A 27,284-nucleotide genomic window follows, 5' to 3' on the forward strand; every position below is an offset into this window, starting at 1 on the left:
ACGCAGGGGCATGCTAATCTTCTCTGTATTGTTCCAATTTTAGTATATGTGCTGCTATTATGTACTGAGCTGAATCCTAGAACAATAGGAACCAGAATGCAGCAGCCTGATTGGTTCGCAGGAGCCACCCAATCGAGCTCCAGGTGGAAGTGAATCAGCGACCTGATTGGCCTGCAAGAGCAGCCAATCAGGCTCCTGGAGGAAGTGAATCCGCAACCTGATTGGCCTACAAGAGTAGCCTGGAATTAGCCAATCACATGGGGCCCATTGTGTAAATCAGTGTTTTTCAACCACTGTTCCGCGGCACACTAGTGTGCCGCGAGATGTTGCCTGGTGTGCCGTGGGAAAAATTGAAAAATTACTTTATATATAGTCAATATAGGCACAGAGTTAATTTTTTTAACATTTTCTAATGGTGGTGTGCCTCGTGATTTTTTTCATGAAACAAGTGTGCCTTTGCCCAAAAAAGGTTGAAAAACACTGGTGTAAATAATGTATATTTGGCAGGCGTTTTGGGGAAAGACTCATTCCTTGCTACTATGAGCTGAATAAAGAGCATGAAATTCACACTTGACTCCGAGTATATTTCAGCTGCCGAAGAGACACCGTCTATTTATGCCACACTGTAAATGCTGGCAGGCCAACCGACTAAACATTGGGTTCAAAAGACAACAAAAAACAATTTGTATAAAGACAGAAACAAAGCAATTACTTATGAAATGTATTCAAGGACATAATCTGCTTCTTGTCAAGGTCATAGACTGGTGTTAGTGCATTTCCTTTGCTGTGAAGGTAACCGATGGACCACTATTCTGATCTAGGCTTTTTCTCAAATTCTAAAACAAATCATTAGGGGTTGTGTACCATGCTGCATGAATGAAGTTCCACTTGTATAATGGAACTTCCCCTTCATCTCTTGTCCCTGTGTGACTCCCAAATCTTCTCTGGAAGGTCTCCAGCCCTGTGGAGGGCATTTGAAGGTTGTGGGCAGCAGTGAAGATGAGAAGAAAGACAAGTTCCATTGCACAAATGGAAGTCTGTTGCAAGAGCAACACCTAAGTGCTGTTTACAGCCCTTAAACATTATTTTCCTGATATTTGCAGGTTGCATAATGGAATTTCTCAGCTGAAATTGGTTTATGACTTATTGAACATAACATGATTTTCATCTTCTTGTACATTGTTCTTATTGTTTGTAGCTCTTATTACTATTTTACTGTTTAAAATGTTTAAATGAATATGCTAAAATGAAGGATGCAAAAGAAGGAACCAATAAACAGAAGACATATAAAAAAACCCAATTAGAAATTGACTGGGTGGAATCCAACCAATGGATCCCAGTAGTGCAAAAAAGGGAATTTAGGAGATTTCCCCATTTGTAGGGGGAAGAGAGTAGGGAAGCCCCATTGTACATGCAGGAATCCTTGCACTGAAGCGTCAGTGAATTTGTGCTGCCTTGGATACAACCCATTGCAGTTCTCACTGCGTGTAAATTTTGAAATGTAAGAACCATGAAAGTAAAAAGTATTTTTTAAAAACAGACTTTGCTTCCCATCTCTCCCCTCACCCCCAGGTCAGGATTCTCTGTTTCCTCGATAGCGGTAAGCAAAATATGCCATACAAAGCTCTCCCAAATCTTTAATTGCTGACCTGAAATAGCAAAACTCATTGAACTCAACAGAGCTTGGCTTCTCCCTTCCTTCCTCAGCTTATAGCCATAGGTGAATTTATAGACATGGCAACAAATTGTTATGGGACAATGATCGCTCCCCACATCAAATGGGGGGCGATGTTTGTGTGGTTGTGCGCAGCCCATTGAGCTCCTAGGCAACACCTGGTAGTTCCGACTGGCTGCACCTTCCCCCAGGGGGGATACCTGGGGTCCCAGCTAAGTGCCCAATCCCGCCTGGGGGAGGCGTTGCCAGGGGATTGGCCAGGTAAGGGGATGGACTACCTAGCCCACACAATAGAAGGTGTAGCTTACCTGGGGAAACGGCAGTCGGGCTCCAGAGCTTCTCCCACCCTCCACTCCCTCAATTAACTCTTAATTTTACAGGTTAACCTCTTATCCACAGGTACGCAGGCGCTGCTATGTCAAGGCCGCTGTTGAAGGGCCGGAAAGGAATTTCCCTGCATTGGCAGGTCTCACCTTTCCCGTAGCAAAACGTCACAACTTTGGCGGTTTCAGGCCTTCCATGGAATCCTTTAGTCATCTTCCTAAATGGGGGGGGCATGGGGCGGTGACCCCACACCCCCAGTGCAGCTGTGATACCAGGGTTCCCGTTAAAGGGGTCTAGGGGGGAGGCATTGTCTATACGCCGAGAGGTTTTCATTGCCCTCCCCCTCCAGCAACAGCAAACGGGGGGCGGGCTCTCTGCTTGAACATATGTTCTCCAGAGCTAGCCCAATCCTCGCACATTCTGGATAACCCTGAAGTTTCCCAGATCCCCGGCTGGGGGCTGGGAAGGATAAACGCCCAATGCCTGAGCCAAGGTCTCCTTACATCTGAATCTTAATAAAGTTGTGACCAATTTTAACCCCCTAGCACATTGTCTTGAGTCATTATTCCACTCGGGGGTCGCCTGGGGGTTGGGAGACTCCGCCTGTCCACGCAATGGGGAGTCTGGCACACATCTCCAAAATTTATTTTCTCGTATTTCTCGTCTTTCTTAAGTTACTTGCAGTCTGGAGTTTGCATAAATGGACCAAGTCATTAGGGAGGGCTTGTTGGGGCACACACTATGGTTCCTGTGTTCATGAATGCTGTTAGGGAAACTGAAGAAATTGTTTTTCTGCAGCTCTCTTTGACATGCGTGGAGAACCTTTAGACCTCCAAATATTGCTGAACCACAACATCCGTCAGCCCTGGCCATGGGCCATGTTTGCTAGGGATGATGGGAGCTGTAATCCAGCTACACTGGAGGAGGGAAAGGTTCCTCACACCTGCTCTATGAGGATCCCTCCAACTGTAGAGACCGTGCCTATATATTTCATTCACAAAATAGTTTTTATAGGAAACTTAGCAATAAGGGTACTTTAATATTGTCTTAGGAGATAATTCTTTGAACATTGGCTACAAACTGGAAATGTTCTTTCGATTTTTTTTAAAAAAATCATTTCATTGACGGGCAAGAGCAGAAAATCCTCCATCTCTGAGGAGGTTTTTCTGTTTAAAGTTAGGTATGTCCAAAGTCCTGAAGTTGAGGCTCCAGTACTTTGGCCACCTCATGAGAAGAGAAGACTCCCTGGAAAAGACCCTGATGTTGGGAAAGCTGGAGGGCACAAGGAGAAGGGGACGACAGAGGACGAGATGGTTGGACAGTGTTCTCGAAGCTACTAACATGAGTTTGGCCAAACTGCGGGAGGCAGTGAAGGATAGGTGTGCCTGGCGTGCTCTGGTCCATCGGGTCACAAAGAGTCGGACACGACTGAACGACTGAACAACAACAATGTCCAAAGTATTAAACAGACGTCTCCACCAGGGATGGGCGAATTTATCAATTTCGCTCTCTGCTTCTCGTTTCCCCAAACTCATGTTCAGTTTTTCACATTTCTTCCCCCCCCCCACAAGGTTTGTTTGTTGACTTTTCAAAAGCAACAACATGCAAACAAGGCCAACAATAAAAAAGCAAGGAACAACGACTGTGTGGAGAACATTATTGCAGCTGGAATAAATTAAAAAGAAGGTCCAGTACAATTTGCAGACATCATAATACAATAGATTTGATGAAACAAGATTTTGAAAGTAAGTCACCTGTTATTAAGGTAGTCTCGCCACATAGATGCTTGTGTCATTGGAGACCCATGAAGCACATTATTTTCATGTATAGGGCATATCAACTGTGCCCATACAACACCAGAACAGTTATGTTTTTAACCCCTCTCAGAACCTTCCTAAATGCTCTGACAAGGCAATGTCCTCTCAAACCATCCATCCCTAGAGTTCCCCACATTAGGTAGGTAGCCGTGTTGGTCTGCCATAGTCAAAACAAAACAAAATAAAAAAATCCTTCCAGTAGCACCTTAGAGACCAACCAAGTTAGTTCTTGGTATGAGCTTTCGTGTGCATGCACTCTTCTTCAGATATAACCTCTCCTAGACAATGACAGTTCTCTTTCTCAAGCTCTGGGAGGAAAACCCTTCGTCGCCTACAGACAGCCACCCAATCAAAAACAACTCCTCACCCACAATAATACAACAACAGGACTCAACATGGACACTGGTACCAGAGCCTGCAATAAACCCAGATGCCAACTTTGCTGCCACATAAACCCGGACAACACCATTACTGGCCCCAACAACATCAAACATACCATCTCAGGACTATTTAATTGCTCATCTTCCAACATTGTGTATGCAATCAAATGCCAACAGTGCCCTTCAGCTCTCAATATTGGACAAACAGGCCAAACCCTACACCAAAGGATAAATGGACATAAATCTGATATCAGGAATCACAAGACAGAGAAACCAGTAGGAGAACACTTCAATCTCCCAGGACATTCTATAAAAGATCTCAAAGTAGCTGTCTTAATACAAAGGAATTTCAGAAATAGACTGGAAAGAGAAGTGGCTGAATTGCAACTAATCACCAAACTTAAAACCATGGAGAAACCTGGTCTGAACAAAGACATTGGATTCTTATCTCATTATACATGACAAAGCTATCTTTAGCCATCTCACCCCTTGCCTTTCCCTGTAAGACCCTGTAATAATTGCAGTCGTTAACAGTCATCTACATGTTTTCCACACCTATCAGCTGATCACCCATTCCCACCACCCTTCTGAGTAATACCCCTCCCCACTCCCTCACTATATTTAAGGGTCCGGTGACTTCCGTTTCAGTGTATCTGAAGAAGTGTGCATGCACACGAAAGCTCATACCAAGAACTAACATGGTTGGTCTCTAAGGTGCTACTGGAAGGAATTTTTTATTTTATTTTTTCCCCCACATCAGTTTGCATTTAAAAAGTCATTGTGAAAATTCACAAGCTTTTAAGTGTGACTTTCTCCTAATATACATATTTTTTGTGTGTGCAGTTTTGTCTAATCTACACCTTTTTGCACAGCATTTCCCCAAAATGCAATGCATTTCGTTTGATATTTTCAATGCTACAGGCATACATATTCTGAGTTTTCGTGCATTTAAGTATACATCGCTGCAAAATTAGGAGAAATGCAGAATTCGTTGTCTTGGAAAGTGTGAGTTAGGCAACTTTGCATGTGAAGTGAATCAAATTTCTTCCCCCCATCTCTAGTCTCTGTGTGGTACACATAGATCTGTTTAGTCCAGCTAACAAGCAAACAAATGAAAAACAACAAGCCTGAGTAGAGAGACCTTGCATATCAGTGATGCTCTAGCATGAAGTAAAGTATGTTGTTACCCAATGGCTCTATCCTTGCTAGTTTCTTCTCACATCGCCATGGGCTCATGAAGAATGGAAGTGAGTAGAAGCACTACAGCTAGAAATTCCACCTCTCCTCCTCACTGAACGACTTCTGTATTTTATTGCGCACAAAACATCAGTTTCCCTTTTCCGTGTCTCACGTTCTCTAAAGGATATCACCCTAAAGGTGTGCAAATTATGGCTTCTGCAGAACATTGTTCATCTTGACGCATACTTAGATCTCTCTACGCAAGACCATTAATGGGTAGAGAATATATCTCTCGGTTAGCATCCTACATTGCGTTATCTCACCTTTGTGTCCCATAGCTTAAAGCCGTTTGAAGGAGGCAAACATGGTAGCGGTTAACATGAAAGAGATGCTAACGAGCAAGTATTGCATGGCAAGCAATTTCGACAAATTAAAAGCTATCTAATAGGTGTGTTGCATTTGGTGTTGAGCCGTTAGTGGAGAACTCATTGCTTGAAGGCAAGCCAAGCCCTTGATGAATATTTTGCCTTAATCTTCCCATTCCCAGGCAACCAAGCCCAGCTCTCCAAACACATATAAGGAGAAATATCCCACTCCCACATCACAGGGGGCTCTCGGTCTCCTCCAGTCTCTGCTCGTCTCTCCCTGCTTCGTAACTTTTGCCATCTTCCCAAGGAGCCACAATGAACCGGCAATTCAGTTCCAGATCATTTTCAACAGGTGGAAGAAGGAGCTATTCTGTTTCTGGCAGTGGCTTCCGAATGGGCAGCGGCTCAACTTCTGTTGTTCCTGTTGGAGGAGTGGGAGCCTTCAGCGGTGGCTTTGGCAGCAGAAGTCTCTACAACCTTCATGGAAGCAGGCGGATATCCACGGGCCTAGTTTCTGGTGGTGGTGGTGCTCACTTTGGAGGAGGCTTTGGTGCACGAAGTGTTGGGGGCGGTCTAGGATTCAGCAGTTTTAGCAGCGGTTATGGAGGTTATGGTGGTGGTGTGGGCTTTGGTGGTGGTGTTGGCCTGGGCAGTCATGTTGGAGGCTTTGGTGGTGGTGGTGGTGGTGGATATGCACTTGCAGGCCCTGCTCCCTGTCCAGCACCGGGACGAATCCACAATGTCATTGTAAACAAGAGCCTATTGGCTCCTCTGCACATGGAGGTTGATCCTGACATCCAGAGGGTTCGGGTGCAAGAGAGGGAACAGATCAAGACCCTCAACAACAAATTTGCCTCTTTCATCGATAAGGTAAGATGGAACAGGGAGGAAGTTGTATGGCAAAAGGGGCGAAAGGAAGACAAAAATGACCTGTTGACATTCTAAAATAGGAAATGAAGTAACTTTTTCTTGCAATACAAGTGGTTAGAATTATGCTATTTCATGTATGGGTATCTTGGTGAACACAAAACAGTCTAAGGGGGGACAGCATCACTAGGCCTGAAGCAATAACATGTTGGTTTTCAATTGCTTGTAATTCTAGGGCAAGGGCAAATAACTTTAATCTATGCATTTAGGTTAAACACTAGGAAACTATGCCAGCATAGTTCAGCAGTGGAATTAGCTTCTTTGTTGTTCAAAGCCTGGGCAAGCTGTTGTAGGGATGCTACAGATATGAGAAGGAGCTAATTTCTGAGGGTGAGATGAGTAGTTGGTTCCTTTTAGCTCTGTGATTCTATCTACTTATATCTGTGTAAAAAGATAAACCATTGTGATTTATAAGCTTCTAAAGATTCCATAAAGGTAAAGGGACCCCTGACAGTTAAGTCCAGTTGTGGACGACTCTGGGGTTGTGGCACTCATCTCGCTTTACTGGCCGAGGGAGCCAATGTTTGTCCACAGACAGTTTTTCCAGGTTATGTGGCCAGCATGATTAAGCCACTTCTGGTGAATCAGAGCAGCTCACAGAAACGCCGTTTACCTTCCTGCTGGAGCGGTACCTATTTATCTACCGGTACTTGCACTTTGACGTGCTTTTGAACTGCTAGGTTAGCAGGAGCTGGGACCAAGCAATGGGAGCTCACCCTGTCACGGGGATTCGAACTGCTGACCTTCTGATCGGCAAGCCCAAGAGGCTCAGTGGTTTAACCCACAGCGCCACCCACATCTCATACATCATGCCATACATTCCATACATCATGCCACCTGGGCAATTTAGATGTTTATGAGCCATGCAGCTTGTGGACCATACCATACTGTTGATCACATATGCTTAAAAGGCTGATTCTATGTTTTGTGCATGCTTACATGTCAAGGACATTTAATATTAGCATAACATGGAATGAGTAGAGCTCCCATTATCAGAGTATATGTGCAAGGGCCTAAATTCAATCCACAGCATTTCTAGCACATGGGCTAGGAACGATCTCTGACTGAGAAATTCAATAGTGATAATGCTATTATGGTGTTCTAGGTAGCCTTGCAAACATATGTAGGATCAGCAATGTCAATTATATTGACTTATGAGAATCCATGAGGCATGAAACATTTTGATTCCTCAACAGACATTAATCTGCAGAGCAAGTCACTTGGGACAAATATTTCATTGCTGTTTCTCAAAAGAGGATTTTGTGTTCCGAAAATTGAGATGCATCTGAGTAAATATAGCCCTGCTGGATACACAGAACTCATTGCATCCATTTTATTTGCCTCCCCCCCCCCCGAGGTTCAAACGTCCCACATGCAAGGTGATTTTGAGGACCAAACTACTTTTAAACATACGTCTATTCCAAATGGAATGGAAATGAAATTTCATGAAGTCAACAGTTAGCTAGATTCCAGAACTTACCTTTTTGAATTTGGAAATGCTACAGATTTTGTGTTTGAAATTTGTCTTTGAGAGATAATAATAATAATAATAATAATAATAATAATAATAATAATAATAATAATAATAATAATAGACAACAGCAATAATACACATAAATCTTAAATCTTTGATTAGTTTTACATCAGTAATGTCAAGGGTATGAGATTTACAGATGACAGGCAGTAGAAGCAAAAGAGGAGTTTGGATTTGCTATCCCGCTTTATCACTACCCAATAGAGTCTCAAAGCGGCTAACATTCTCCTTTCCCTTCCTCCCCCACAACAAACACTCTGTGAGGTGAGTGGGGCTGAGAGACTTCAGAGAAGTGTGACTAGCCCAAGGTCACCCAGCAGCTGCATGTGGAGGAGCGGGGAATTGAACCCGGTTCACCAGATTACAAGTCTACCGCTCTTAACCACTACACCACGCAAATTTTGAAAAGGAAAAGGAAGAATTAAACCCAATGGCAAAGATACAAAGAATTCAGTACTGGGGTGGGAAAACTAGTGTCACATGATACTTCTGAAGTCACTATGTAGCTGAAGGCTCACTAGATTCCTCTACGTTCAGCACGGTTTCGTAGCTCTTCATTGTAGCCTTTAAGATGTGTTAATAATCTTCTAGATGGACAAATTCCAGCAATTTTAAAGCAGAATTAATGTCTCGCCTCGGTTAAAATTGCCTCTGACATTTACCTTGTCAATTTCATGCCAAACACTCATTCAAAACATTCCCCTTTGGGAAGCTCCTTGCTTTCCAAAGCCTTGACAAAGTTATCAAATGCTGCACATCTACAGTTTGCCAGGAGAACGTCACTGTTTTCCCCTTTTAAAATGCAAATGGAGAAAGAGAGTGGAAGATTGCGTAACTGAGTAGGGCACTATCTATAGCTGTACTGGACTGCTATAATCATAATAATTTAATTCAACACTACTGAATAACCCCTCTGTCTCCCCCCAAAATTAAGGCTGCAGTCCTGTTCTCATTCCCACTGGGACTTCTCAGCAGTCAGGCATAGGGTTCTGCTGTAATTAGACCTTTTAGCTATACATTTTGATGAAGAAGGGACTATAAAAAATGTACTGCAGCCACATGTGATAGCCCAAGCACTGATTTTAACAACTGATTAGCAAAATATAAATATTAGTGTTTTCAAAATGTGGGAATAGGTGGGGAATTCAATTCAGTTTGCACTTTCTGAATCAAGATGTGAACAGAAACACATCCTTTTGCAATTTGGAATAAAAGTTCTCCAGTCAATAATGCGTACAAAGTGCATATGCTAAAGTCTGCATGTACAATCAAATATTAGTAAACATACAGAAATACATTATATCGGAGGAAATTGTTTTGCAAAAATGTCTCCGCACACAGAAATGTATATCCACACTAAATTCACACTAAAATGATGATGGCTTTTCATTAGGATTTATTTATTTTTTAATTGCAAACTGATGTGGAAATGTGAAGAACTAAAAAAAAGGAGAAATGAAAAACAAACTGAAATTTACAGCTTGGCCCATCCCAATTGAAATATTAGGCACAAATTTTCACAGATGTGGAACGCAGATGTTCCATCGGGAAAGTGCTACTTTTTGAAAAATCCAGGGACACGTGTGCATATATAAATACTGAATTTATACAAAACCAGTTCAGGCTACTTCTTGCATGTCACTGTTGTTGTACTGTGGCTGCCATAGGTGGGAAAGATCAGATATGGAATCAGGGGCTGTGTGCATTCTTGTGCTGAAGAGTGAAATGGAGATCAAGTGATGTCAGTCTTATGCTTCCTTGACCTATCAGAAGAGGAATATGTAGCTTGTGGGGTGGGGTGTCATTCCCCTTATTGGTTTCCCCCAAAATATATTGGGAGGATATTCTGGTCCTGTCTTCTCACATTAAATACGATGGGCACACTTAACACCCTCAAGGAACACAGGATGTGCTTCACGCATAGTTACGCGGAACATGTTTTCTTCTAAATGTTTTCTTTCGTAATATCTGCAGGGTACTCTACCCACACAGCCACAGTCTATCGGAACCCATTCTCCCAGTCTTTAAGTGGGCCTCCATATGCTTCTGGACTACAAATCCCATTAGCCTTGATAACTTACCTTCCTGACTGGGACTGATGGGAACTAGAGTCCAGCAATATCAGAAGGGCCATAGGCCTAGTTTATGCCATCGTGGTTTCATCCATATGATTTCATCCAGGTTCTTGTTGCTCCCCTGTGAGATGATCATAGAATCATAGAATCCTAGAGTTGGAAGAGACCACAAGGGCCATCCAGTCCAACCCCCTGCCAAGCAGGAAACACCATCAAAGCATTCCTGACAGATGGCTGTCAAGCCTCCGCTTAAAGACCTCCAAAGAAGGAGACTCCACCACACTCCTTGGCAGCAAATTCCACTGCCGAACAGCTCTCACTGTTAGGAAGTTCTTCCTAATGTTTAGGTGGAATCTTCTTTCTTGTAGTTTGAATCCATTGCTCCATGTCCGCTTCTCTGGAGCAGCAGAAAACAACCTTTCACCCTCCTCTATATGACATCCTTTTATATATTTGAACATGATATGGTGTCAGAAGCCTGCATGCAGCCTGTACCAATTTTGGCCTGTTGTAGAATCAGATGTTAACTCGGATCACAGCTTTGGGATTGGGGTGCAGGCTCCTAGTGTTTAATATTAATCTGAATCCATGTTATGCATGGTATCTCCTCACCCCCCTACCCAAAAAAGGGAGATGGAAAGGCCTTATTTTAGACACGGCATTATTGTCAAAGAACAGCAAACAGTCAGAACTTTTATGCGGTCTGCTCCTGTGCAGAACCGGTCCTAAAACCTAAAGACAGTCTCAATATAATTTCACACTTTCCAGCAGTTTCTCTGTACCTGTACTTCTTATAAGCAAAATTTTCCTACTGATTATGTCAGAATTACTTCCCACCCCCTGCAAAGATGTACAGGGACCTGTGCCATAGCTGTCAACCTTCCCTTTTTTGCGGGAAATTCCCCTATCAGTACTGAATTTTCCACCCAAAAAGGAAGGTTGACAGCTGTGACCTGTGCTCTACTAATGGGGAAAGGATCATCTTCTTCCAAGCGAGCAAGCATGGGTTTCAGAGTCCCATGTTGGGAATTGTCTTGCAACTGTGCTACACACTTGCACCAAGTTTCAAAAATCATTATCCCATTAATTCTTCCAACATCCCTTTAGGCTCAGTTCCTTATTACTATGACTCTTGTTGTACAGATTAAGGAGCTGAAACTGAGATAGATAGTTTGCCCAAGGCCACCCAGAGACTTGTTGGCAGATTTCCAGTATGCATTCAGTTCCCACAGTTTAAAAGCCTGTATTCTGGAATAATTTGAGAGTTTGAATTACTGTTAGGAAATGGGTTTCTGTGCTTGATTTATATCTTAATAATAAATGTGTTTTAACTGAAAATCATTTATCAGCAACACCCAGTCAGGACCGGTGCTAAGGTTTCTTGCACCCTAGGCAGACCACCTTCTGACGCCCCCTGCCGCCCATCCCCCGCCAAAGCCTGCTTTAGCGGGAGGTGGGGGTGGTGGAGAGACAAGCAGCAGTTTCTTCACTGTAGCAGAGAAGCTGCTGCTCTCCCGTCCCACCCCCCGCCCCTCGCCAAAGCCTGCTTTAGCGGGAGCTGGGGGGTGGTGTAGGGGGCAAGCAGCACCTCTCCGCTACAGCGGAGAAGCTGTTGCTAGCCCCCCTGCCCAAGCCTGGCCAGCGCCCCCTCCATTTTGGCGCCCTAGGCAATTGCCTAGTTTGCCTTAATGGACGCGCCGGCCCTGCACCCCCCCCCTACATTTTCACTTTCACTTTAGGGGCTCCGTGATCAAGAACAGATCGTGCTCACACTCAAAATATACAAAATGGCTTTAAAGAGTCCTTACTAGTTAGAAAAAAACTTTTCTATTTTTTCACTTCCCTAAATGTACTGAGCAGTACATCACTAAGGGCCCCTCCGGACTGTGTGCTTTTGCTGTTGTTGCTGCAGCAAATATACTTATGGTCTTAACTGTCATTCACAATAAAATTTTGAAAGTCACCATTTTAAAAAGTCACAGTTCCGCCTTTTAGAACGTAATATTTCAAATATTGCTGAGTATGTAGCTTGTGGGGTGGGGTGTCATTCCCCTTATTGGTTTCCCCAAAAATATATTGGGAGGATATTCTGGTCCTGTCTTCTCACATTAAATACGCTGGGCACACTTAACACCCTCAAGGAACACAGGATGTGCTTCACGCATAGTTACGCGGAACATGTTTTCTTCTAAATGTTTTCCTTCGTAATATCTGCAGGGTACTCTACCCACACAGTCACGGTCTATCGGAACCCATTCTCCCAGTCTTTAAGTGGGCCTCCATATGCTTCTGGAGTACAACTCCCATTATCCTTGATAACTTACCTCCCTGACTGGGGCTGATGGGAACAGGGGCGTAGCAAGGTAAATTGGTACCCGGGGGCAAAAAAAATTTGTCACCCCCCCCCCGGCATGGGATGGTCAGGTGGTACCCGGTGCGGAAAATATCTTGTCAACACCCCCATTGACCCCCCCCCCCGCAAAATGGTTTTATGTTATTTCATATTTTCTTACAAAGGAATAATAACAAGTAATAATAATAAAAAAACCTTTTATTTATATCCCACCCTCCCCGGCTGAAGTCGGGCTCAGGGTGGCTAACATCAGATACATAACATTGGTATCAAATCAAACAATAATTAAATTACCTCCTAAAAACATCTCAAAATCAAATTAAAGTCTAATTAGATGGCTTTCCACAGGGCTAGGGTTGGGAACAGTAAGTGTTCTCTGAACTGAAATTTCAGCCTTTATAGGAAAACAGCCAAGTGAACAGCTATTTTGGTGGAGGAGGGTCAAGATATTAACCGATATGCATGAAATTTCATATATAGCTATATAATCCCTAGTATAGTAAGATAAGACCTTCAGAGCAGGCATTTTCAAAATAAATAAATAAATAAATAAATAAATAAATAAATAAATAAATAAATAAATAAAAATTATGGAACCCGGGGCGGCCTGCCCCCCTCGCGCCCCCCTTGCTACGCCCCTGGATGGGAACTAGAGTCCAGCAATATCAGAAGGGCCATAGGCCTGGTTTATGCCATCGTGGTTTCATCCATATGACTTTATCCAGGTTCTTGTTGCTCTCCTGTGAGATGATATGGTGTCAGAAGCCTGCATGCAGCCCATACCAATTATGCATGATTTCATTTCGGTTTTAATTGGCTTTTGAAATGCACTGAAGGGGTAGACGAAAGGTTGAAAGAAGCTATGCCTCCCCTGGTACTAATATATTTTATGAGACAGGTATACCTGTGGTGGTACAGTCCTACCACAGGAGTGTAATACCTTAGAATGTGCATGGCAGGTATTTAGTACAGGGCCAGAGACTCGCCATCTTCTTTTTACATGGTGAGCACTTATATCTGTGAATTGACTCTGGTCACATCCACGCCACGCCTTTAAAGTAAGTGGTTTTCCCTCAAGGAATCCTGGGAACTATAACCTCTAGTCTCATCTCTGCCCTTCCCTTGTTGTGTTTCAGGTGCGATTCCTTGAGCAACAGAACAAAGTGCTGGAGACCAAATGGGACTTACTCTACCAGCAGGGCAGCCCAGCTCTGAGGGACAATCTTGAGCCGCTTTATGAGGCTTACATTGACACCCTCCGGAGGCAGCTTGACCACCTAGTCAATGATAAAAACCACCTGGACATCGAACTGAAGAACACACAGGAGCTCGTAGAGGATTTCAAGAACAAGTACGTGGCAGAAAAGGTGGCAGTGAGGGTGACAATGCCTCTTGCTTGCCTGCTTGGAGGACAAATGGTGAAACTCGAAAAATTAGAGTATCGTGGAAAGGTTCAGTTCTTTCAGTAATTCAGCTTAAAAGGTGAAACTAATATATGAGATAGACTCATGACATGCAAAGCGAGATATGTCAAGCCTTTGTTTGTTATAATTGTGATGATTATGGTGTACAGCTGATGAGAACCCCAAATTAACAATCTCAACTTTGGGGTTTTCATCAGCTGTGCGCCATAATCATCACAATTATAACAAACAAAGGCTTGACATATCTCGCTTTGCATGTCATGAGTCTATCTCATATATTAAACTCCAGTAGCTAATGAAAACAATTGCTTACATAAATGGACTTTTCCCACGATATTCTAATTTTTCGAGATGTGTGTGTTGTGTGTGAGTGTGTGTGACTTTAGCCTGACTGAAATCGAGCCTACTTTACAAAAGTAAGAGTGACATCCATTGTTTTGCCCACTTTCCCCTCCTCCCTGGCCCTACTTGGCATGTGGCCTCTGGAAGGTTCTCTATGGGGTAATGTGGCCCTCAGACTGAAAAGTATTTCCCACCTCTGGACTTTGGGGTGGGGGGTCTCTTCCATTCATCATCAGTAAATTTCCCACAAGGATAGCATACTCCTCAACCATCCCAATTTGAGCAGGACATCCTTGAGAAACCATCCTTGCTTCTGATTGGATCCCTGTAGAAATTGGAGTTCTTGGTGATATCCAGAAGTCAAAAATAAAAACTCTGGCCAGGCGGGAGATCAGTTTTAAAGTCTTCAAACAGTTTTATTTATTTATTAATGTGTTGGAACAAATTCCAGTTGAAATAAATTCCAGGTCAAGGCCCTGTTTCGATAATTCTTCATCAGCTAGATTTTCATGGTCAAGGTGTACCAATTCTCTGTATGATTCAACTGGAATTTGTTCCAATACCTTAATAATAAAACTGTTTGAAGACTTTAAAACTGATCTCCCACCTGGCCAGAGTTCTTGGATTCTTTAATTTTTGACTTCTGATTGGATTCTGACATGTCCCGCTTTTTTGGCCCAGCACAGGAATTTGGGACAAAAAAGTGAGTGTCTCGATTTTGATCAGCAGGATGTTGGAGGGTGTGAGATGGCTGTGATCCAGCAGAATAACCGCTCCCCACATCAAATGGGGGGCACCTTTTGCATGGTCGCTCGGAGCCCCCCCGGATCCCAGTGCGACTCCCGGTTGTACAGGTTGGCTTCACCCTCCCCAGGCTGGATACCTGGAGGTCTCCGCTTACCTCACCCAATCCCGCCTGTGGAGGCATTGCCAGGGGATCGGCCAGGTAGGGGGAGGGACCACCCTGCCCACACAACAGAAGGTGAATCTTACCTGTGAAGCGTCAGTTGGCTCCAGAGCTTCTCCCATCCTGCCCTCCCTCAGTTAAGCTTTCTTTTGCAGAAACAAAATAGAAAATTATTTCCAGTAGCACCTTAGAGACCAACTGAGTTTGTTCTTGGTATGAGCTTTCGTGTGCATGCACACAAAAGCTCATACCAAGAACAAACTCAGTTGGTCTCTAAGGTGCTACTGGAAATAATTTTCTATTTTGTTTCGACTATGGCAGACCAACACAGCTACCCACCTGTAACTTCTTTTGCAGGTTAACCTCTTCTCCACAGGTACACTGGCGCTGCTATATCATGGTCGCTGTTGAAGGGCCAGAAAGGAATTTTCCTGCATTGGCAGGTTTTGCCTTCCCCGTAGCAAAACGTCACAACTTTGGCGGTTTCAGGCCTTGGGCAAAATCCTTTAGTCTATCTTCCTAAATATGTGTGTGTGTGTGTGTTTGTGTGTGTGTGTGTGTGAAGCAGTGACCCACGCTCCCCTTGTGGCAGTGATCCCAGGGTTCCCCGTTAAAGGGGTCTTGAGGGGAGGCATTGGCCATACGCCGAGAGGTTGTCATTGCTCTCCAGTGGCGGCGAATGGGGGTGGGGGGTGGGCTCTCTGCTTGAACATATGTTCTCCAGAGCAATCCCTACACATTCTGGATAACCCTGATGTCTCCCAGATCCCTGGCTGGGGACTGGGAAGGATAAACGCCCAACGCCTGAGCCAAGGTCTCCCTACATCTGAAACTTAATAAAGTTGTGGCCAATTTTAATCCCATAGCACATTGTCTTCAGTTATTATTCCGCTCGAGGGTCGCCTGGGGTTGGGGGGACTTCGTCTGTCCACAAAGCATAGTCTCTTGGGATAAAGCAGTCTTCCAAAACATGGGGCTTCCTGTAACACTTTGCGTAAATCACTGTCTCATAGTCTCACCTGCCTCACAATGTTGTTATGAAGATATATACTGCTGGATAGCTCGGTTGGTTAGAGCATGGTGCTGATAACACCAAGGTTTCAGGTTCAATCCCCATACGGGACACTGCATTGCAGGGGGTTGGACTAGATGACCCCCAGAGTCCCTTTCAACTGTATGATTCTATCCCTGTAAGGTTTGTATTTTATGCACTTAAATTATCGTGGTGACAATAATTATTTCCCCCTTTCTAACAGATATGAAGATGAAATTAATAAACGTACAGCTTGTGAAAATGACTTTGTGGTGCTCAAAAAAGTAAGTGGCATTAGGAAAATTTAAAACCAGAATGGCAGACCACTCTTATTTCCTATTTCTTATATGCCCTGATCCTAAATATCTGTATTCATGTATCTGTCTGTAGTGCAGCAATGAATGAATGAATTTATTCTTACTGTCACAGACCAACTTATTAGTGCAGGAATAACAACTAAAGTCAGCACTTTTGCATTTTGTAGTTCCATGTGTGCAAAACCCAGACCTAAACCATGGTTTGTGCCATTTGGCTGGTGAAGCAGACAATGGTCAGAGCTGGCATGAAAGGTCACTCATTTACCACTTTTCAGTTAATGTTCAAAATCATCTAAATCTCAGCTTTGGGTGGATTTCAATTGTTAAATTCAATTTTGAGGAAGACCTTTGACAAAACAGAAGCCTAGCTGTTGAGGTTAGTTCTTAATACATCAGGGAATTTCACTTCGCTTTGTTCCAGGGTGTATCACACCAATATATTTTGGAGTTTCCCCCTAATATTGGGCCTTATTGCACACACTGCTCTGCTTGGCTTATGCTAACAGTGATTTTATGTTTAACCCTAAGGATGTGGATGGCTCCTACATGCACAAGATAGATCTGGGATCCAAGGCAGACTCCTTGACTCAGCACATCCAGTTCTTAAGAGCGCTCTTCGATGCGGTAAATACTTTTTTCCCTCCTTTTCTAACTGTATGAGAATGTATTCCTGACGTCTTGAGGGAAAACCTAATCAAGATGTTTTATAGATGGTACTTAACACCTATCAAAATAGGTAAAATATATAAGATGAAAACAAATCTGTGCTGGAGGTGTGGTCAAACAGTTATACATGTTTGGTGGACCTGTGAAAAAACCAAAAGCTTAAAAAATATGTTTAAGTATAACTTTATGAAAAATGCAGAAGCTTTTCTACTAGGGATAACAGACACAGGTATAGCAAGAGAAGATCAGAAAATATTCCTCTGCGCCACAGGAGTGGCAAGGATCCTAATTGCTAAAAACTGGAAAAAAAGAAACTGTGCCAACAAAAAAGGAATTCAAATATAGTATCAATCCTGTTAAGAATTACAGTCTTTGAATTTACTCACGAGTAAATGTATCTTTGTTGTTGAAACTTGCGGCCAGAGTTTTTAGTAACATTTATTTCAGTGTATTTTGCAATAAGAACTCCAACTTAATTCACGATAACAAAAAAGGAATGGCAAGATAAGCTGTTAAGAGTATATTGAACTGGCTAGATTAACAGAGGCAATTAGAGATCACACTAGACAAGAGTTTCAAAAAGCATGGGGGAAATGCTAAAATACATACTTGGACTTGTTTTGATTAATGCATGGGTAGGCAAACTAAGGCCCAGGGGCCAGATCTGGCCCAATCACCTTCTAAATCCAGCCCACAGACGATCCAGTAATCAGTGTGTTTTTATTTAAAATGCATCTCTGGGTAATTTGTGGGGCATAGGAATTCGTTCACCCCCCCCCCAAAAAAATAGTCCGCCCCCCCCCACAAGGTCTGTGGGACAGTGGACCAGCCCCCTGCTGAAAAAGTTTGTTGACCCCTGGATTAATGTCTGCAGGAGACTTTGTGGATATTTAAGTTATAATTAGAAAAATCTTAATAATTATTCATAAAGGAAACAGTTTATAAGAAGTAAATAAGAAGGCCAAATACAGGATAAAAGGAAGTATTTTATTTGGTTGTTTGTATTGTTCTATGTTATGCTCAATGTATGTTATGTTCACGTTTAATGAGGGTGGATTTGTGTATGGGGGGGTTTGTGTTATGTTGTAAATAAAACTCCAATAAGAATTTAATTTTTTTTTTTAAAAAAAGAGAGAATGTATTCCTAAACTAACTTCATCATCCAAAATGTGACAAATAACTACAGCCCCACTAACAACAGATCCCATGGACAGACTAAAGTACAGCCATACCTTGGTTCCCAAACACCTTGGCTCCCGAATGATTGAAAACCAAAAGTGAGTGTTCTGGTCTTCGGATGGCTTTTTGGAAGCTGAACGTCTGGTGCGGCTCCCGCCATTGTTTCTGGCGTGCCTGCACAATCGGGAAGCCACACCTTGGTTTTCGAACTTTTTGGAAGTCGAATGGACTTCCGGAACGGATTCCGTTCGACTTCCGAGGTACGTCTGTACTTCAACAAATTGGTATCCACCTGCCAACCTATGCCCCAAGGACTTGACTTTATTCCGGTTTGTTAAAAACAAGCAAACATCCTAAACTGAACTTCTCTCTTCAAGCCAGTCGTTAATTTTAACACAAAGCTAAACTAATTCCTGTCATTATGGCAGGGTGGGTGCAAGGGTCCTTGGTAGGGATGTGCAGGAGCAGAGGAAGGGGTGGTGATGGGTGTGGTCTGCTCCGTATGTCACCACTGAGGGGGGTGACAAAATACGCAGGGGCTGGGAGAGTTGTGGTGCCTTGGGCGCATGCAGGCTCCACACTGCCCAGCTGAAGGGCGGCTGAGGGGGAGGAGAAATTTCAGAAATAGACTGGAAAGAGAAGTGGCTGAATTGCAACTAATCACCAAACTTAAAACCATGGAGAAACCTGGTCTGAACAAAGACATTGGATTCTTATCTCATTATACATAACAAAGCTATCTTTAGCCATCTCACCCCTTGCCTCTCCCTGCAAGACTAATTGCAGCCGTTAAGAGTCGTCAACAGGTTTTCCACACCTATCAGCTGATCACCCATTCCCACCACCCTTCTGAGTAATACCCCTCCCCACTCCCTCACTATATTTAAGGATCTGGTGACTTCTGTTTCAGTGTATCTGAAGAAGTGTGCATGCGCACGAAAGCTCATACCAGGAACAAACTCAGTTGGTCTCTAAGGTGCTACTGGAAAGAATTTTCTATTTTGTTTCGACTATGGCAGACCAACACGGCTACCCCCCTGTAACTGATGGGGAGGAGGCAGGCAGACTCTATGGGTGGCTCACCCCGCCCCTGGGTGTGCTGCCCAGGCTCCCGAGTGGCTTCCTCCACTGCTGGGGATGTGCTATGCTGTTATGTGCTGTGTGCATACAGGCACGTGAAGGCCAGGCTGTCAAGCACCAGGAGTCATGGAAGAGTTTTCCCCTTTTCCAACAGCACCTTCAAGTACAGTCTCTGCTTTCCCCCCATAAGGACCCCTTACTGTATCTCTGATAGTGGTGTTTGCAGCAAGGCTACAAATTAAATCCATTTCTTTTCAGCGACCACAGGTTCCAGTCCAGTTTGTAGGCTATCTCGAATGTTCCCTTTAATGGAAAGGAAGGATTAAAAATACCTTGGACAAATGAATAAATACCTGCAGGTGCCAGGAACCACAAGATGTAAAGACCAAGACAGCACAAAAGTTTTTCAATTGATAATAAAAAACTCTTTAATAATCCCCACAGGAACTGACTCAGGTACAGGCACAGGTTAAAGACACCAATGTCATCCTACAAATGGACAACAACAGAGATCTGGACCTGAACAGCATCATTGCTGAAGTGAGGGCTCAGTATGAAGATATTGCCAATAGGAGCAGAGCTGAGGCAGAGGCTTGGTATCAAAACAAGGTAAAAATTCGTTGCAACTCAGACATACTGTATACTTAGGAGAACTTGTTGACATGAGTTGCTTATGGAGTATATGGTGATTGCTCTTTTGTTTTGTGGATATCAGTTCCAGGAACTCCAAACTACAGCTTTCAAACACGGCGATGACTTGAAATCCACCAAAGACGAGATCGCAGAGATGAGCCGGCTTGTCCAAAGACTTCGCTCTGAAATTGAAATTGTGCAGAAAGCTGTAAGACATAACTCCCCCCCCCTCCACATAGCCTGTAGGCAACCAATTGAGGCATCTAGGGGCTTCACGAGGCTCAAGGTTCCTTCTCCTATAATATGCTGTATAAATCCACGACAAGCTCAGCCCATACTGGACAATTTTTGAGCAAGTCAAAAGATATCCAACCAATTCCTTCTGATCTCTTTTACTCAGTTTGTGAAGGACCTGTGTTATTGCTATTTGTTTCTTATGCTTTTACATCCTGTTCTTCCTCCTAGGAGCTTAAAGCAGCTTATATATAGTTGACTATACAATTGTCCCATCTGTGCAACTCACAGGTCCAGACCTGAATAACATGCCTTCAGACAGCTCTCATGTATTCTAACCCTCCTAACACCTTCCTCACCCTCAGGATTTAACCTGGGCTTACCATATGCAATTATGGATGCTTGTGTGCATTTTTGGCTTATGGAAGGAGGTGGATTTAAGAAATAGCAGGGGCAGGAGGGAGTGCAGAGCCATGGGACACCATAAACCACAGGCAAGGCAATAAGCATGAAGGCTTCAGAGGGAAAGGTGGGTGAGGAGCAGGGACGTTTCAAGGCAACATTTCCCACTCTGCCCTGTATTTGTTGCATGCAGTGCTGTTTCCACTCTGCTGCAGTTCATCTTCTGCCAAAACCTACATTATTCATCTCACTGCCCACTGTGGCTTATATTACATAAATTATGTAATGACAGCATCCATCCCATTCATTTCAGCGCAAAGGAAATGCAATGCAAATAGTGGGGAGGGGGGATGCAATCAATTTTGTATTATATGTGGATTGAAAGCAACAACGGCAGCAAAGGCCAACTGTATTCTCTGCATTAGTTTCCATTCCAGACATGAAACAAATAAGAGAACACTGTTGTCACTGGAATTATCTGACATCTCTAATGAGAAGTGACCAACAGCAATTATGGCAAGACTCTTGCAATACCAGATGTTTAAAACCTTTCTCTTGAATGTTTGTGTGAGCAACTATAGTGCCAAAGTAAGATTTTGTAAGTGGGTAGAGTTGGCAATAGCCGATAGAATGAAAGAAAGCTCCAAGCTGGTCCTCCCTTTGCATTTTTTAATTTTTATTTTTGCCTCATTCCTTCCTACATACAGAGTACTTCTTTAGTCCTAACCTGTTCCGCATCCCCTTATCCCATAAAGCAAAAAAAATCACCTCTCGTCGTAACAAATGAAAGCAGCAATATGAGGGCAGGGTGTTCCTTTCAGGGACAGGACTTAGGATATGTAAACTACCCGTCCAATAGATTGGTCATCTCTGAGTGTGGTGAGAGGAGAAGTGTTGCATGATGATGAAGAAAGTGGAAAAGACCAATGGAAAGTGGAAGGCAAAATCTGCCATCAGGTTATTTTACTGGATCCTGTATCATAAATGGATGTTGGCAGAGCCCACAAAATTTTGATTAAATTACAGCGGTAGGCAACCTAAGGCCCGGGGGCTGGATGTGGCCCAATTGCCTTCTCAATCCAGCCCGCGGACGGTCTGGGAATCAGTGTGTAGAATGTGTAGAATGTGTCCTTTTATTTAAAATGCATCTCTGGGTTATTTGTGGGACATAGGAAATCGTTCCTTCCCCCCCCCCCAAAAAAATAGTCTGGCCCACCACATGGTCTGAGGGATGGTGGACTGGCCCATGACTGAAAAAGGTTGCCGACCCCTGGATAAAAACATCTTCAGATGCACAGTTGCCTAGGCAATCGCCATCTTTGACACCCTCCCTTTCTTTCAGAATAGCGTTTTGGGAAAGATGTAGGAAACCAACCCACATAATTAATAACTATTAACCAAAGGAGACACTTCTCCATTTTTATTTTCACTTTAGATTAACGGCCTGCAATCTTCCATAGCTGAATGCGAGCAGCGTGGGGAAATGGCCCTCAAAGATGCCAGGACAAAACTGCTCGACTTGCAGACTGCCCTTCACACGGCAAAGGACGAGCTGGCTCGTCTGCTGCGTGACTACCAGGAACTGATGAATGTGAAGCTGTCCCTGGATGTTGAAATTGCTACATACAAGACACTGCTGGAAGGAGAGGAGATCAGGTAGGCATTGGGAAATCAGACATACCTGACGGCATGTGGACCCAGGCGCAAAATATGTTTGTGGTTGGATGTTTTGAATGGGACTCCTAGTTCTTTTTAGAATGTGGAACATAGGAGGCTGATTTATGCTAAGACAGACTATTGGTTCACCTATCTCAGTATTGCCTACACCAGGCATCCCCAACCTTCGGCCCTCCAGATGTTTTGGACTACTATTCCCATCATCCCTGACCACTGGTCCTGTTAGCTAGGGATCATGGGAATTGTAGTCCAAAACATCTAGAGGGCAACAGGTTGAGGAAGGCTGAGCTAAATCAAACCCTATAACTAATGAAATTACCAAGCTGGTCTAGCATGGTTTGCTCGGTGTTATGTACTGAGTTGAATAGGATCCAAAATGCAGCAGTCTGATTGGTCCTAGAACAATAGGATTCAGAATGCAGCAGTCTGATTGGTCCTAGAACAATAGGATCCAGAATGCAGCAGTCTGATTGGTCCGCAGGAGCCACCCAATCCAGCTCCAGGCGGAAGTGAATCCGCAACCCGATTGGCACACAGGAGTATCCCGGAATTATCCAATCACGTGGGGCCCATTGTGTAAATAGTGTATATAAAGCAGATGTTTTGGGGGAACTGCATTCCTCACTACTATGAGCTGAATAAAGAGCATGAAATTCACACTTGACTCAGAGTATATTTCACTCTCACTTCAATAGGTTGTGTTTATCTTTTTAGGATGTCTGGAGAATTCACAACCCCTGTTAACGTATGTAAGTATGTGCCATAGCATCTGACTCCGTTAAGAAACAAGGCTCTTTGCTTGAGGGACCGAAGGACATCTCTAATATGATTTTCCTACCCCACAGCTGTGATCAGCAGTTCTAGCACCATCAGCGGTGGTGGTGGAGGAGGAGGTTATGGCCTTGGAGGCGGAAGCGGATACAGCGTTGGAGGAGGAAGTGGATATGGTGCCGGAGGTGCAGCAGGAAGTGGATATGGCATCGGAGGGGGAAGTGGGTTGAGCCTTGGTGGTGGAGGCGGCGGGAGCTGTGGACATGGCCATGTCAGTTTTGGAGGAGGAAGAGTCAGCAGAATTAGTACCGGAGGCAGTTTAAGCAGTTCTGGAAGCCTCACTGGTGGAGGATATGGCTATGGAGGAGGCAGTTCGAGTGTGAAGATCGTACATTCCTCTTCAAGCAAGAGAGTAAGCAGCTAAGGTTTCCTTGCTCGCACCCTCCAAAAGTACGCACCATTCCTTCCTTCAAGAAAACAAAGATTCTCCCTCAATTGTGTACATCCTCCTCAAAGCCCATAACACACACACATGCACTTACTGGTGATTTTCACCTGTATAACTTCCCCCCTCAACAGTGCAAAAAAGAAAATTGCCAAATATTCAGTTGTTCTGTTTATGCCACTCTTTGATGAGGAAAAGTTAGTCGGCGCAGCTTTGTACCAGGCTGTAGATCGGAGAAGCCCAGGCTTGAATATGTAGGCATATTTTTTTAAAAGAAAGAAAGAAAATGAATTCCTAAATTAGGGTTAAGGAGGAGGGTTTCTTGTTCAGCTTTCTCATCGGCATGCTAGTTTTGTGTGGACAGGGAGGCTTTGTAATAAATGGGAAGCAGTTAAAAATGTGCTTGCTCTCCTCACCCAAGCAAAGGGCTGAAGTGGTACAGTACAGGAGAAATTGTACCAGGCGACATGAGTGTTCCAATCGTGTGGTGTCTTCAGCCCAATGCTCAGTCACAATAAAGTTGTAGGCAGTTGCTTATTCCTTGCGCTCTAGTTTCCTCTGTTGATACTTGATCTTCTCTACCCATGAGCACTCTGCTCCTTTTTGTTACTTGTACAGTTGCATAATTCTGAAGCAAACTGGCGCATAGCCGTGTCCCAGAATTTCTCTTTTCTCACCTAAGTGGCTCCTCCCCAGGCCCATTTCGTGGCAAAGAAAAGGAAGGCCCGGAAGCGAAACGAGAAATAAATAAATAAGGTGGTGCAAAACAACAGAAGTGCTTTCATCAACTCCCTTTAAAAATAATAATAATTGTGTTGTATATTCCTTTTAAAACACACACAGTCTGTGAGTGTTTTCAATGTTAAACGCTGCCAACCATAAGCTACAATTCAAGTATTCAACAATTTCATTGGCTGTTCCGTGAGTCTGATGAAGTGTGCTCTTGTCTATGGAAGCTCATACCGCAATAAATCTGTTAGCTTTTATGGTATACCAAGACTCCTTGTTGTTGTTTTTTTACAGTTCAAAGCATTGGTGTCTCTACAGGCAACAGGTAGAAATGTGCTTACAGATCAGGCCCAGGAAGACTACTCTGGAGACTGCTTATGTCAGGCATGGCCAAACTTGGCCCTCCAGCTGTTTTGGGACTACAATTCCCATCATCCCTGACCACTGGTCCTGTTAGCTAGGGATGATGGGAGTTGTAGTCCCAAAACAGCTGGAGGGCCGAGTTTGGCCATGCCTGGCTTATGTGAAGTACAAGGTACTTGTTATGTGTTCATGCTGCTCCAGCGGCGAGAGAGGGAGAGACATGTGAGAGAAATCAAAATGGACAGATACTCCCATCTCTAAAAACACATTGCCTTCCGTTAGACACTGAACAAAGTGAACGCAAGCAATATTCAGGGATAAAGATCTGTGGAGCAGGTGCATCCTAAGCCAGATAGGAGCTCAGTCAACTCTAATACCCACCTCACACACAGATGTAATGCCTTTGCAAAGATGTAAAGGAGGAATTTCAGAAGCTCAGTCAAAACCTGAAAATCAAAACATACCTCTGCTGCAAGGACCGCTTACCGTATTCCAGTGTGGACATAATCAGGTGGCTCATCTGTATCCCTTGCTCTGCAACTATTCAATTGCCGTATTCGGGGCTAGGAAGGAATTTGCCAGCAGACGAATCGGGCTCGCCTGGGGTTTTTTGCCTTCCTCATAGCAATTGTCACAACTTTGGGCAAAAAAGGCATTGAGTTGGATCCTTAGTCAAGACCTAGGGGGTGGGTGGGTGCCCGAACCCTAGGTCCAGAATCAAATTCAGGATGCCCTAGTCAAAGGGTATAGGGGTTGGGTTCCCCCCAAAGCCCCACATGGGGGACTGATGGGCCATAGAATATACCAAAATTGCGATCCATTAGATTTGTGTCAGTGGGATATCCTTACCACCAGGTTCGACCCTGATGGAGGCATCAGCAAACAGTTGGTGTGGCTGATTCAAGATAAAGATCCAATGTCGATGTCAAAGCCAACTTATACCTGAAGTCAATAAAGTTATGGCCATTTCAATCCCAAGCTGGTGCCATATGTTTTTCTCTTCCCCCTGCCCCACCTCATATATTTGGCCCCACTTCACTGTTGTCTGCAGCTTACATTACTCTCTGCTCTGTGGTGTAAAATGTAAAAAAATTAAAAACATGGACTCTCTTTCTGCAGACCAGAGAACACCACTCTCCAAACACACAGACACCGCTGTTTATTGCAATGAATAGATTCCTGCATTGCAGGGGGTTGGACTAGATGACTCTTGGGGGTCTTTTCCAACTCTACAATTCTGTGATTCTACAGTGAGAAGGAAACCTCCATTGGCACCAGTGGAAGACTCCCTCCAGTAGGGAAAGAGACATAGCTCAGTGGCAGAGCATCTACTTTGCATAGAGAAGATCCCAGGTTCAATCTCTGGCATCTCCAGTTAGGGCTCTGAATGTCCCCTGCCTGAAACCATGGGGAGGTACTGCCAATCCGTGTAGGCAATACAGAGCTAGATGGGCCAGTGGTGTAAGGCAGCTTCCTAAGTTCTTCCTATGGTGCATATAACAGGATCCTCTGCCATTTGCTATTCTTTACACAACAAAACAGTGTGCATGTTACTTACTGTGTTCAGCACTTTTACAACAGGGATGTGTGTGGGTTAAAAACAGCACCAGCATCATCCACAAGTAGAAGACAATGCCTTGCCTGTACCTGATAATCTAAATATGTCCCTGTTTTAGGAGGCCTCGATTTCGTTATCTTATATCCATTTTGAAGATATCCATCATGGATTCTGTTTCATGAAAAAAGGGCAGAATGATATATTTCTGTCACGCACTCTGGGATAGCTCAGCTGGTAGAGCATGAGATTCTTAATCTCAGGGTCATGGCTAAGAGTCCCACATTGGGCGAAAGATTCCTGCAGTCCAGGAGGTTGGACTAGATGAGCCTTGTGATCCCTTCCAACTCTACAGTTCTATGACTGTATGACCTGAGCCATCTTCCTATGGTCAGGTTGTTTACCTCATCCTAAACACCTGTCAGGTGAGATCACTGGTTGGCGGGTATAGTTCCAAAGGGACAAGCACTTTGGAAATCGCCTCAGACAATTGGAGAACCGGAGGTTATGCAAAACAATGGATAGGGTCTTGCTCTGAAGTTGCAATTGGGGGAGGTATCTCAGGTGGCCTAGAAAACTCTGAGGGCATCTTCTATTGCTATGCAAGTCAGAGATATAACTCTGGAAGGGTAGCGTGTTGCTCCAGATATATTACCTGCTCTAGTCGTAGCATAGGTAGATCAGCACCTTGTGGGAGTGAAGAATATGGTTCTCCCATTTTTGTAAGAGAGGATTTTTGTAGAAGTAGTGGATATGACACCAGAGGTTAAGAGAGCTCTGAGATATGTGTAGCTCTAGCAGTTCAGGTTGCAGCTCCAGAGATAAGAGATACAATTGTATGCATGAGGAATGTGATTACAAAGGTTTAGGGAACTGCTGCAGGCAGAGTGTTTGG

At 43.8% G+C, this 27,284-nt stretch overlaps 1 protein-coding gene and 1 pseudogene across 1 annotated transcript; one reads left to right on the forward strand and one right to left on the reverse strand.

Moving 5' to 3' along the window:
* On the reverse strand, window positions 1–65 carry LOC117043055 (annotated as a pseudogene).
* A 5,795-nt stretch (window positions 66–5,860) lies between these two features.
* On the forward strand, window positions 5,861–24,733 carry LOC117040580 (keratin, type II cytoskeletal 6A-like). Its single transcript, XM_033138428.1, has 9 exons — window positions 5,861–6,613; window positions 13,769–13,983; window positions 16,562–16,622; window positions 17,184–17,279; window positions 20,025–20,189; window positions 20,296–20,421; window positions 22,285–22,505; window positions 23,241–23,275; window positions 23,372–24,733. Exons 1-9 carry the CDS (start codon window positions 6,059–6,061, stop codon window positions 23,719–23,721), a joined length of 1,824 nt encoding a protein of 607 aa, XP_032994319.1. The 5' UTR covers window positions 5,861–6,058; the 3' UTR covers window positions 23,722–24,733.
* Window positions 24,734–27,284: the final 2,551 nt, after the last annotated feature.

The sequence above is a fragment of the Lacerta agilis genome, chromosome 2, assembly GCF_009819535.1.
Source record: "Lacerta agilis isolate rLacAgi1 chromosome 2, rLacAgi1.pri, whole genome shotgun sequence".
In the NCBI taxonomy this organism is placed as follows: Eukaryota; Metazoa; Chordata; class Lepidosauria; order Squamata; family Lacertidae; genus Lacerta; species Lacerta agilis.

Coding starts and splice junctions, on each gene's coding strand:
- LOC117040580 (XM_033138428.1), top strand. CDS start 6,059: ATGAACCGGCAATTCAGTTCCAGATCATTTTCAACAGGTGGAAGAAGG. Junction 13,984..16,561: donor GTAGAGGATTTCAAGAACAA/GTACGTGGCAGA, acceptor CCTTTCTAACAG/ATATGAAGATGAAATTAATA. Junction 16,623..17,183: donor ACTTTGTGGTGCTCAAAAAA/GTAAGTGGCATT, acceptor TTTAACCCTAAG/GATGTGGATGGCTCCTACAT.